The following is a 13,034-nucleotide window of genomic DNA, read 5'->3' as shown; positions in this document are numbered from 1 at the left end:
ATTATTTGCTTTTTATGGTAATATTTCATTTACTATTTAGAAAGTGATTCTGAACTCGATTTGGGCTAGATTTTTGGAAGATTACTTTTTTTATTACGCATTTAATTTTGGCATGATTATTGAGATTTTACTATTTTTGATAAAATTCTGATACAATCAATTTTCAACTTCAGCTATTACAGTATGACTTGTGAATTGATTAGATGATTCTTGAATTTTGATAATTTTGAATTGAATATCAGAGACGTTTCTAGATATTTTTGGACGATTCTCTTGTTTTCTTTCCTGTGAATTATCTGTTGAAACTAGCCTGTAAAATAATCACTATTCTGTTCGGCGTCAGAGGGAGTTTGGCCACTGGTCCCGACCCCACCCCTCTGGGCGAGTGCTCCAGTTTGAATGCTGGGGGCAGAATAGACCTAGGACTGTTTGCCCACCTCCGGCGATAAGAGAGAGAGATCATAGAAAGAGACCTAGGGCTGAGAGTGACAACGAGAGATATCATTGTCTTCATGGTTTGAACATGTCATCAATTTGTTATTGGCTTCTTGTAATGTTGCGTAAGTCCTGTTGGGGATAATGGCCTTATATAATGGCTGTTCAACCAGAATTAATCAGAAAAAGGATCACGAAGGCAATTTAGGTCGCCCAGTCGAAAACTTTTCTGTTTCATTCCTTTTTTTTTTTTTTTTTTCATTTTTTTACAAGAGGTCTTTGAAAAAGGCTGCAAAACTCATTAAGAAACTGCACAGTCTGACATCTGACGTTAATATCCCAAGCAGTAGTGGAGCATCTTCTATATATTTATTGGAAAGTCTTGCATGCCGATCTACTTGTAGCAGGATCTCACAGAGGCCCAAATCTCTTGTTGTTTAGCTGAAATCTGCCATGCTTTCTAGTTATTATCCCATAATTAATAATGAAACCAACCCAAAGCTGCTAGCTATACATTAAAGTCAGTTCCTTCTTTATATTAATTCCATATATAATATTATTATGAGGCAACCGACCACGTAATCTGAACGCTCGAAATTACAATTCAAGCAAGCGACGAAACAGTGATCATCACCAACCCCCAACCATATGAGGAAAGCATGCATTAATTTCTGCAGGCCATACCTCCAGCCTACAGTTGTGCTCGATGATGATCTGTTGAGCATGTGAAATTAGAGGCGTTGAGATCCAAACATCGATCTATACCTAATTCCATTGTTGACGAAAGCTGTAATAAATTATGATCATTAACAGAGATACAGATCATGATCTAGCTCGATCTACAGTATTGGGTGCAACACTACTTGGGATGCTCTATAGCCTATAAGTAGATGACTCGAGGAGGAGTGCTGGGGAAATAAAAGCTGTATGTATTGTTGCCCCGCGCCGGCCATTTCTTAGAAGAAAGATAATCAAATTAGAAAGTGCAATTTGCACCCACCTCCGGCCCCCTCCTTTCCTCTTCTCCCTCTTTCTATATTCCAGGGATCAGTTCCCAACACCTGGGCCTCTTGCTTGTCCACTCTTTTCAATATTTTCTGTTATTCTCAGCTTGCTATTTTTCTTCGACACGTTTTTAAGACGTTTAAGGAGGAGACAAGGGCAAGGAATCGAAAGAATCTAGGTTGAGTTTGTTGTCTTGTAGGGTAAAATGGTTGCTCCTTTGTCAGCTTGGCCTTGGGAGAACTTTGGCCGCTTCAAGGTATGAAACTGCAAACCTAAAGAACGTTTGAGTTACGTTTTGATCTGCGATGCTTATTAGTGTTGAATTTTTGATCGATTTACGGAATATTGTATTGATCAGTATATATATGCTGTCTTTCATTCTCTGTTTACTTCCCTAACATGTTCTCTTGTATATGTTGAAGTATCTACTATATGGACCTTTTCTTGCAAAAGTTGCGTGTTCGAGATTTCAAGATCGGGAAGGCCCCGAAGATAGTAATTGGTGCCTTCATATTCTGATAATATGTGCACTAAGAGGTTTAATTCATCAGTTATGGAGTTCTTACAGTAACATGCTTTTCCTGAAGAGAAATCGCAGGATTGTTCAGCAAGGGGTTGATTTCAAGCAGATTGACATGGAATGGGACTGGTACTTATGTTCCTAGATATCAAGTCGAAGCTTGATCAATAATTCTGTTTTATGATCTATGGAATGAGTTTGCAACATATGAATGATATATATTTAATTAGCTGAATTTATTTTAGTTTCAAACAAGTTTTGAACTTGTGTTCTTATTTAATTTACAGGGACAATTTCATTATTCTTCAAGCATTAATTGCCTCCATCGCCTGCTACACCATGTTTCCATTTCTTGAAAATCTTCCCCTCTGGAACACAAAAGGATTTATTGCTCTTCTGACACTCCATATGGCTGTTTCAGAGCCTCTCTATTACTGGATGCATAGGTGCTTCCATGGGAACCATCTTTTTACCCATTATCATTCCCTTCACCATTCGTCTCCTGTTCCCCAGCCCTTTACAGGTGACTGCTTATAAAGAAAACTACTTCAAGATCAGAAACTCCTTTTTTTCTTTTTCTTTTTCCCTTTCCCTTCTTCAATTAGATCATTATTTACTTATCTTTGTCTTATTTTTTTGGTTGTTGTAGCTGGAAATGCAACATTGTTGGAGCATCTTGTATTAACCGGAATTATTGGAATTCCGATACTCGGGGCTTCTTTAATGGGATATGGATCGATAAGCATGATCTATGCCTATGTTTTAATCTTTGATTTTCTGAGATGTTTGGGGCATTGCAATGTCGAAGTTGTTCCGTACCAAATTTTCCAGACTATTCCCGTTCTTAGATATCTTATATATACACCAACGTAAGCAATTATCCGTTTCAGTTTTTAGCAAAATCACATCATCTAATTATTCAAAGATCAGAAGTCCTATCTGTTTACAACCCCTCATAAAAAGGAAATTAATGAACTTTAAGGCATATCTAGAAGTACTTTGCATTTTTACTATCAGCCATTTGTGGTTGCTATTCATCTGACAAATGATTTCTTCATGAATACGGTAGTTGGAAAATGCTTTAGGCAACTTCCATCTACAAAATCACCTAATAATAATAATAATAATAATAATAATAACAGTAACTTTTTCTCATCTTAAATCGTTGAGCTGCTGCATGTTTGTAGTAATTTTACTGATTTAGTTACTAATTATTCATGCTATATATGCAGATACCACAGTTTACACCACCAAGATATGGGTACCAATTTCTGCCTTTTTATGCCTCTGTTTGATGCATTTTGGAAGACACTCAACGGCAAATCATGGGAATTGCACGAGAAAATAAGTTCAAATCTAGGTGTGTTCAGTTTGATTTTATTGACATTCATCCTCATATTAATCATTATTCTTTTATAGTTTCTTTATGTGATTAAATAATTACAAAATAAATTACGTTATAATTTACAAGTCGAATGTATATCACACTACTTCCTATAGAATCTATTCTATTTATAAAAGGAGTCAAGAGTATCAATAATTTCTTATATAAACTGATAGCATTATTTCACATTAACCGTACGAATACGTGTCATTGATGAAGTTTACAAAAATATCACGATGGAGGTGAAAAAAAGATGATTTTATTGAGTTTTGTTACTGATCATTTTCCTCTCACTCATGCATACACCATATTTACTTTTAGTTATTTATTATTTTATTCTTTATAAATTAATTAAATTCTTCTATTAATCATCAATATATCATACATTTAATAAAAAAATAAAAAATAAAAAATCATGTATTATATATGATGTGAGAATGAGTAATAGAATTTTTCGATTTTATTATCATTATTTAACCAACCACTCGTTCGACAAGTATGCTGCTGGCATGCGAAAACATGCACCGACGGCAACATGTATCAGTTATATATATTTTGGAGGGTTGAAATATAAGCATAATGTTAGAGTGCGCATCAAATGTACATTTTAAATATATACATTAGCATAAATGAATTTTTTTAAAGTATTTTTTAAACATTTTTAATCATTAAAAAAATAAAATATAAATATAATTCATTAATAATAATTTTTTAATTATTAAAATAAATAAATAAATTAAAAATATATGAATGGATACATTTAATAAAAATATTTAAAATTACTAGTGTCATTTTCCTCGCGCAGTACTGTAGTAGTAATGACAATGTCAAAGGCTGCAGGTAACACTTCCATACCATTAAATATGAATTCATGACTGTATTCACATTTTAATGCATGTGCAGTAGTTGTTGGAAGTTTAACTTTACACCCACATAATTAATATTTGCTGCAGGCAAATCTGCAAGGGTACCGGATTTTGTCTTCCTAGCCCATGTGGTGGATGTCTCGGCCGCTCTGCACGCGCCATTCGTTTTCCGATCGTTTGCAGCAATGCCATTCTCGACGAATATGTTGTTAATCCCGTTGTGGCCCGGCACCCTTTCGGTGCTGCTCATGATGTGGGCTTGGTCTAAAACTTTTGTTTCCTCTTTCTACCAGCTCAGAGGCCGGTTGCACCAGACATGGGTTGTGCCTAGGTGTGGCTTCCAGGTTTGCAGCTTTTTTACATCGAAAATTAGAATCTCTCGGCTAGTTACCATTAATCTGATCTGCTAGTTAATTAACTTATCACTAGATCATGTACGTGTTTTAACATCAACATTCTGATCGTGATCATCATGATCTGGTGCTTGCTTATTTTATGCAGTATTTCTTACCATTTGCAAGGGAGGGCATCAACAAGCACATTGAGCAGGCCATTCTCAGGGCAGATAAACTTGGGGTTAAAGTCATTAGCCTGGCTGCATTAAACAAGGTTTGTACGTACTTAATTGCCTGACGTTGGCGGTTTGTCTAATATTAATTCCTCTTCGTACGGACTACTTGAAAATGAGCATGCTACACCCACCGTACGTGTGTAGCACGAGGCTGTCCGATAAGAGTAAAAAGTTTTATTTTATTTTTTATACTCTTATATATTTAAAAAAAATTATAATATTATTAAAAAAATATTTTCTTAATTATTAAATAATAAAAAATTGTCGGAACCAATCGGACCAACTGTAGATCAGTAGCATTTTTGCTTGAGAATAAAGAAAAGTTTTGGGAGATCGGTTCTAGTCAATTCGTTGTCGGAGGAAATTAATATTTGCAAGAAAAGAGCGTGATCAACTCTAATTAATGAATAGTGATAAATATATAATACTTTATATAATATTTTTTATAATATATTATAAAATAAGGATATTTTTATAAAATGATGTTAGTTTTATAAGATATTTTATAAAAATACTTTTCTTTTTAAAATATTATTATATAAAATGTTATATAAAGTGTTGTGTATTTATCTTTTTTTCTAATTAATAGCAGGTCCTTCCTCCAATATGTCATGCACCACTCTAATTTTTAGACGTACACCGTCCCATCATTTACTAGCCGTAAAAACGTGATATTAACGAGAGATTGCGTGCCAACAGCAGTTAGGGAGAAAATGTTTAATTTTGTGAAGAAATTAGAAAGTATTATATGTAAAAAGGTTTATATATATATATATATTGTAAAAAGGTTTATATATATATATATATATATATATATATATATATATATATATATAGTCCTCGAAATCTCATACGGATAGGACTTTATGTAATAGATTATTTGAATTATTAAAATATAGTTATTAATTAATTGTAACTTGGAGATCGATCGATCAGACCTAAATCATCATATAATTTTCTTAAATGAATTGTAAATATTTTTTCTTTTCATCACTGAATTATAAATCATTCTCTCTCTCATCAAATATTTGTGTGTGCAGAATGAAGCTCTAAACGGGGGTGGAACACTGTTTGTGAACAAACACCCAAACCTTAAAGTTCGAGTTGTCCATGGAAACACCTTGACGGCGGCTGTTATCCTCAATGACCTACCTAAGGATGTGGAAGAGGTATTTTTAACAGGAGCTACTTCGAAGCTCGGTAGAGCCATTGCCCTCTACCTTTGCCGAAGGAGAGTAAGAGTCCTTGTAAGTACTGTCATCTCTATTTAATTTCCTTTCTTTTTGGTTAGTTTTCCTTACATTCAAAAGGATAGACATGCACTTCAAATTATATTTACAAACCTATTTATTGATAGGTCAAACATTTCGTTGATATATATATATATATATATATATAGAAACCGGACACATCAACGTCTAGCACTAGAAAAGTGTATTTTGTATTTATTGTATGACTGATGTAATTTTACCAAAGCATAATATATATATATATATGTTTACGCTCAAACTTATAACGTACAAGTGACATTGTGAGGCTATATAAATAGGATAATGATAGGCTCATGACTTCTTCATACTACTCATTTACTACTTTCTTTATTTTTTTAAATTTATTATTATTATTTTCTTTTACATAATAGTTAAAGAAGTAACTATTGGTAAAGTTATACATTTTTTATATTTTTTTAATGATTAAGGATATTAAAAAATACTTAAAATAAAATAATATAAAAAATAAAATTTTCAAATACAATATGGAGTAGTAAAGATGTGGTAAGAAGTAGTAAGCATATTATTATTCATATAAATATGCATGTATATACGTGGTCTATTATTAAGTAGATCAATTCTTATTGGATGAGAAAAATTGCAGATGCTGACACTATCGGGAGAAAGATTTCAAAACATACAGGAGGAAGCTCCAATGGATTGTCAGAGCAACCTAGTACAAGTGACAAAGTACCAAGCAGCACGAAATTGCAAGGTATTCTCACATGGTCTATTTCCTCGATCATGAGTCATGTTTTTTAAACTAAATATAAAAGGTGGTTATAAGCCTCCCTCGATTTTGAAATGGTTGTGATTTTTATATGATTATTAATGATCACTACTTGCAGACGTGGATTGTTGGGAAATGGATCACACCAAGGCAGCAAAGCTGGGCGCCACGTGGAACACATTTCCATCAATTCGTTGTCCCTCCAATCTTGCCCTTTAGAAGAGACTGCATTTATTCTGATCTTGCAGCCATGAGATTACCTGACGATGTCCAAGGGCTTGGATGTTGCGAGGTGAGAGCACTTCGTTCCATTTATTTATTTATTTATTTTTATCTTCTTTTGTGTGTTAGCGGGAATGCCTAATTTTTCACAAGCTTACGCATACAATGCATGTGAAGTACTGTAGTTGATGAGGTTGATATTCGATCGATTTTAAAACATGAAAAAAACATGGGATGATCTTTAACGGATCGAGTTCTCACACTCTTAGATCAATCTAAACTGATCTTAAATTGTTAAATGTCCCAAAAGTCTAATGAGATAAACATCATTATTTCATTATCTTCTGTCGACGTGTCTTAAATAACTGATAATAAATAAAAGATAATAGATAATTTTTCAATTATTTATTACTACCTTAATGGAAGATCACGATAAAAGGACTAAGCCCCATTTGATTCACAACAACGAGCAAAATATTTTCCGATCGAAACATCTTTCATTTTCATTTTGTTTTTTTGGTTTTGTGATGTTTTCAACACTCAACCAGCCATGAACATCGACCATAGACGGTACTACGTATTGTTATGCATGTGCTTAACATGCGAACATTTTCTCTTATACTAATCATGATCTGTACGTGGAAACAGTATACGATGGAGAGAGGAGTGGTGCATGCATGCCATGCCGGGGGAGTGGTTCATCTTCTCGAAGGTTGGACTCACCACGAAGTCGGGGCGATTGACGTCGACCGGATCGACCTCGTCTGGGCTTCTGCATTGAAGCACGGTCTTAGGCCTGTCTCATCAAGCACGTCAAATATCTCTCGAAGGAAAGCAAGCTGAAAGCAATTGTTGTAACTAGTGGATTTTTACTTTTTAACAAACAATGGACAACAAAATGCCGTTTAATAGTTATATGTAAGCGAACGCAAACAAGTTGTGCCACATATCTAAGTTAATATGATTGATTCCAAACACGATGGAAATTAAGCATTAACATTAATTGCTTTTATTAATCTCCTTCAATCTTGCTCCCAATTTGATGCAAGAGAGCTCATGTGTAATTTAATATCTATACTTGGCAGTTTATCAAAAAAGTAATCTTAGATATAATTTTAAAGTATGCATTTAAAAAAACACCCTGAAGGCTGAAACTTAATAAATCATTTTATCTATAAAATTCGAGGGAAAAAAAAAAAAAAAAAAAAAACCTCACTAGCGGTTATGACATCCATGATTGCCACATGTTGCACTTTCTTGGAAAGTTTACTCAAAAGGACACGCGAACACTCTTAGCGACAGATGTTCCCAACGTCCCAAAATCCTAACCGCCATTATATAGTGTGTTTCCGATGGAGAGTTTTCTCGCCCAAACCAAAGCCAAATAATCAAGCAGAAAAATGGAGGAAGAGAGCGTTGCCTGGAGTACGGAAGAGAGAGCCCATTAAGCGCAGCAGGAAAACGCTGCTCAAGAAATTAGTAGACTATCTCAGATCGGATTCTTACATGTTTGCTCCTCTCATCTCTTCCCCACCTAAGATGTTTCGTTCTTCTCCTCCTCCAGGTAATCAAGTTTTTTTCTTTTTCGATAAAAAAATTTGGTTTTTAATGTGTTTGCTGGTGGGTTTTATAAAATCGTATTCTTTGATGGATTGGAATTTCTGCTTCTCTTAGGAACCGAAGTTAGAGAACCCTGTTAGTTTTTATGTTTATCTTACTGGTTTAGTGGTTAGTTACTGCTACGTCTTTAAATACCTTTTATTTTGGGTTCTGTTATTTGTTGATTCGGCCTTCTCAGCACGTTGTAGGAGTTGTTTAGACGTGGGCTATTTTCACGTTTGTTCGGTTATTTCTATTTGCTATGTAAGGCTATATAATAGCCAAGTTTGTTATTCAATGAAAAAAAGTTGATTTCCTCCATATGCATCCGTACTCTTTATTCGGCTTCTATTTTCTAACATTTGGTATCAGAGCCCTATCACAGGGCCTGATTATTTAGAAGCCGCAGTCTTCTACTGTGTTCTACTTGCACGATGACGACAGAAAGTTCATTTGTCCAGCCAGCTGTTCTGAAGTTTGATGGCTACTGTGATCACTGGGCAATGCTCATGGAAAACTTCTTGCATTCAAAGGAGTATCGGGGACTTGTGGAGAATGGAGTTCCTGCAGTGGCTGAAGCTGTTGTTCTCACAGACACTACAAGAAATCAAGCCTTTACCAAACAAAAAGACTGCGAATGATATATGGGATTCTATCCTAGAGACAATTCTAAACAAAAAGACTGCGAATGATATATGGGATTCTATGAAGCAAAAATATCAGGGTACCACACGAGTGAAGCGTGGAAATTTGCAAGCTTTAAGGAAGGAATTCAAAATTCTTCACATGAAACTGGGAGAAACTGTGAACGAATATTTCTCTCGCACTCTTGCCATTGCCAACAAAATGAAAGCCAATGGTGAGGATAAAGGAAATACTCCTGTTGTTGAAAAGATTTTACGATCTATGACTTCCAAATTTGATTACATTGTTTATTCTATTGAAGAGTCTAAAGATTTAGACACTTTTAACCATAGATGAGTTGTAAAGTAGTCTTATTGTACATGAACAACGCATGAACTCTCATGTGTTAGGAGAAGAACAGGCTTTAAAAGTTACTCATGGAGATCACTCCGGAATCAAAGGTCGTGGAAATTATAGAGGAAGAGGAAGAGGGCGCAGCAGGAGATCTTTTGATAAGGCCACAGTGGAGTGCTATAATTGTCACAAACTAGGACATTTTGCATGGGAATATCCAAGCCGAGAGACAGAGGCAAACTATGTAGAGAATCAAGAGGAAATGTTGTTGATGGCATATGTGGATCTAAACAAAACCAGTCATGCAGATACGTTATTTCTTGACTCTGGATGCAGCAATCATATGTGTGGAAAGAAAGATTATTTCTCAAATTTTGATGGAACCTTTCGAGATTCAGTAAAGCTTGGGAACAACACAAGCATGTCAGTATTAGGAAAGGGGAATGTAAGGCTGAAAGTGAATGAAATGACACATATCATCACGAGTCTTTTATGTTCCTGAGTTGAAGAACAATTTGCTGAGTATTGGACAATTACAAGAAAAAGGGCTTACCATTCTGTTTCAACATGGCAAGTGTAAGGTCTTTCATTCACAGAAATGTTTGATTATGGATACCAAAATGTCTTCAAATCGGATGTTTGTGGTGCATTGTAACATACTAGTCTTGGATTTAGTGTATATGAGTAAATTTCCTAGTAAAACTTTTTCTATTATTATTATGATTATAGTTTTATCAGATTTTATATTTATTTTATTTTAATAATTACTATTATAATTTTATTTGAAATTGCTAGAGTTTTGTTTTAATAATGATTACTAAATTGTATCAGATTACGTTTACTAGAGTTGGTTTGAAATTTAAAGTTTATTTCTCTCAATCTCCACCGAACCTCATCTCTTGTTTTAGCCTCTAAGTTAAACACTTTAAACCTCAAACCCGTACGTTTCTTAATGTTTGTTGCTAACGTTCTAGTGGAAAACTGACTCTGTTGACGAGTAACGATCTCCACTCCGCACATTTCCACTCTCATTCACATGCACGTCTCTACTCCTCTAGATTTCTTTTTATTTTTCTCTATCGTCTACCATTATAAAATGTGCTTACCCGTACACGAGAGGAGAAACTCCCACGAAAATCCTCTGTTTCTGAAATACCTGGAGGATCAACACTTCCGTTTAAGCCTTAGTTCTGCCCAACCGCCGCCGACCACCATAGGACGTTGGAGCACCACCCGTGGAGCCAGAAACAGCCGAACAGCTCAGCCCCAACGCACCCACTCCTTTCCGGTAAGACCTCGACCGCCACCAGCCTCCTCTTGTTTTTGGTAGTTTCGATTTAGCATAGTTTTCTCTCTAAACTCCCTCTCTCCCTCACTCGGTCTCGCACCACCATAGGGACCCCCCAGTCGCGTCGCCGGTCACTCCCAACCACCCAGAGCCGCCGTTGCACTCAGCCCTCTCTCGGTGAGTTCCTCTTATCCCAGAACCTCTCTCTCTCTCTCTCAAACTCTCTGTTGTTTTGGTTGGCCGTGTATTCGATTCTAGAAGAACCCGTGAGTTTTTTATGGGCCCTTATGTGCGTGGGATGGACTTATCCTTTTGTTGGGCTTAGGTAGTAATATTATATGGGCTAGATTTCAACTCTTACAAAATTCTAATGATATTTAAATGGACTTGTATTTTAATTTGGATTTGATTTTATTTTATTTCAACAACAGTTTTACTAATTTTATTGGGTTTAACATTTTAAAAGTCAGTTTTCTTAAATAAATATATTAGTTAAAGGCTATTTTATAAGGATGTTTTGCGAATATTTTGTTAATATTCCTTTGTCTATTTAGTATAATTTAATAAAATTATTATGTTAAGAATTTAATAAAATTATGATGTTAAGAATATTTAATAGAATTTATTAGGTTTCTTATAAGATTTAATAATTATGTTAAGAAATGAAACTTAGTTTAGGAATTTAAGTTTTATGAATTATTTTAAAATAACTCGAGTATTCTACTAAATTATAAATTAGTATTTTAAGTAATTTAAATACTATGATTTATTGATTATAGGGTTAAACAAAAGATTTGTTTGACTATCTTTTAGATTTTGGAATTTAATTAAGTAAGATATTAGTACTTATTTGTTCCCAAACAAATTTAGTTATAGTTATTATTGCATATAGGTGTCAAGTTACGAAGTGTTATTCAAGAAGAAATGCAGCGAGATAAGTAATTTGATCACAAATTAGGATCATCACAGTTCAGTTTATAGATAATTAGTATTCAAGCTAGTTCATTTCCAGCCAATTATTTATGCACCACTCATGTCATATGCAAACATGTCATTCAGCATAGCATACTTTTTTGTCATTCCGCATCATGTTAAATTCAGAAATTATGATTATGTATGTAATATGTCATGCATCTCATGTGTATAAGACATGTAAGCCATCTTAAATTCAAGTGAAAGATAAGATCAGATTAGTTAATAAGATGACCATTCAGATGCATGATACCAATGTAGTTCAGTTTTAGGGTGGATGTGCAAGCCACGAACTCAGTCGTGGTCTACCATAGTATGCTAGAATACTATCAGTGGCTCCCCTTGCGGCCGCAGGATGTGGGGCCGGTGCACAACCTCGTACACATGGTTAAATGTATTGGCCAATCAGATAAATTAGTTAAATCACATAGATCAGTCAGATCAGTCAGTTAATTCAGTTAAAACAGTCATGCATAGCATAAGCATCAGTATGAATAGTCATGAATTTAAACTCTCAACATGAAAGTTTTTATGAAAATCTTATATTTATTATGTTTACGTTGTGATGGATTTTTTGCTGAGTCTTCGACTCTTTTTTGTTTGTTTTCATGTTTTTTTCACATCCAGGTGAGGATGATGAATACGAACAGACAGGCCAGGAATAGAAGGAGCAATAAATTTGAGTTCAGACTTTCTAAAATAAAACATGCTTTTATGACATGAATTTTATTCAATTTATTCATTTAATGTTTTTAATGTTTTTGGAAGACATTTTATTAGACATTTTTCTACAAAATAAATTTCTAATTTCATTTATGAAATTTGAGATCTCTTGTCAGATTTATTTTTATGAAAAATACGTGATACTCCTAGCTTATGGGAAGGAAGGGGGTGTTACATGCATACTTTATCCCAGCCTATTTCATCTACTTGTTTTAACATAGTCATAGAAGACATTTTGCTGCTTTGGCATTATCAATATGGCCACTTGAGTTTTCAAGGTCTAAAGACTCTTCAACAAAGGAAGATGGTGAATGGATTACCACAATATCAACCTCCCTCTAAACTATGCAAAGATTGTTTGGTTGGAAAACAACACTGGTCTTCAATTTCAAAGAAAAGCAACTGGCGAGTTGTTAAAATTCTACAATTAGTGCATGCAGATATTTGTGGACTGATTAATCCAATCTCAA

General features: G+C 34.5%; 2 protein-coding genes across 2 annotated transcripts in view; both read left to right on the top strand.

The window, feature by feature from the left end:
- The first annotated feature begins 1,059 nt into the window (after positions 1 to 1,059).
- LOC121262876 (very-long-chain aldehyde decarbonylase CER3) lies at positions 1,060 to 8,052 on the top strand. The gene is made up of 11 exons (XM_041165542.1): positions 1,060 to 1,696; positions 1,863 to 2,089; positions 2,248 to 2,483; positions 2,610 to 2,829; positions 3,193 to 3,320; positions 4,298 to 4,554; positions 4,712 to 4,819; positions 5,822 to 6,028; positions 6,657 to 6,767; positions 6,901 to 7,074; positions 7,653 to 8,052. Exons 1-11 carry the CDS (start codon positions 1,646 to 1,648, stop codon positions 7,845 to 7,847), a joined length of 1,914 nt encoding a protein of 637 aa, XP_041021476.1. The 5' UTR covers positions 1,060 to 1,645; the 3' UTR covers positions 7,848 to 8,052.
- Positions 8,053 to 8,306: 254 nt separating this feature from the next.
- LOC121262728 overlaps positions 8,307 to 13,034 on the top strand; it is a 7,858-nt gene continuing 3,130 nt past the window's right edge. The window contains exons 1-2 of the mRNA XM_041165318.1: positions 8,307 to 8,568; positions 8,679 to 8,697. Coding sequence (XP_041021252.1) covers positions 8,307 to 8,568; positions 8,679 to 8,697 — 281 coding nt within the window. The remainder of the gene's footprint in view (positions 8,569 to 8,678; positions 8,698 to 13,034) is intronic.

This window comes from Juglans microcarpa x Juglans regia, chromosome 4S (genome assembly GCF_004785595.1).
Source record: "Juglans microcarpa x Juglans regia isolate MS1-56 chromosome 4S, Jm3101_v1.0, whole genome shotgun sequence".
NCBI lineage: Eukaryota > Viridiplantae > Streptophyta > Magnoliopsida > Fagales > Juglandaceae > Juglans > Juglans microcarpa x Juglans regia.
The sequence above is the reverse complement of the archived record's forward strand: the minus strand, read 5'-3'. Positions and strand labels throughout refer to the sequence as shown.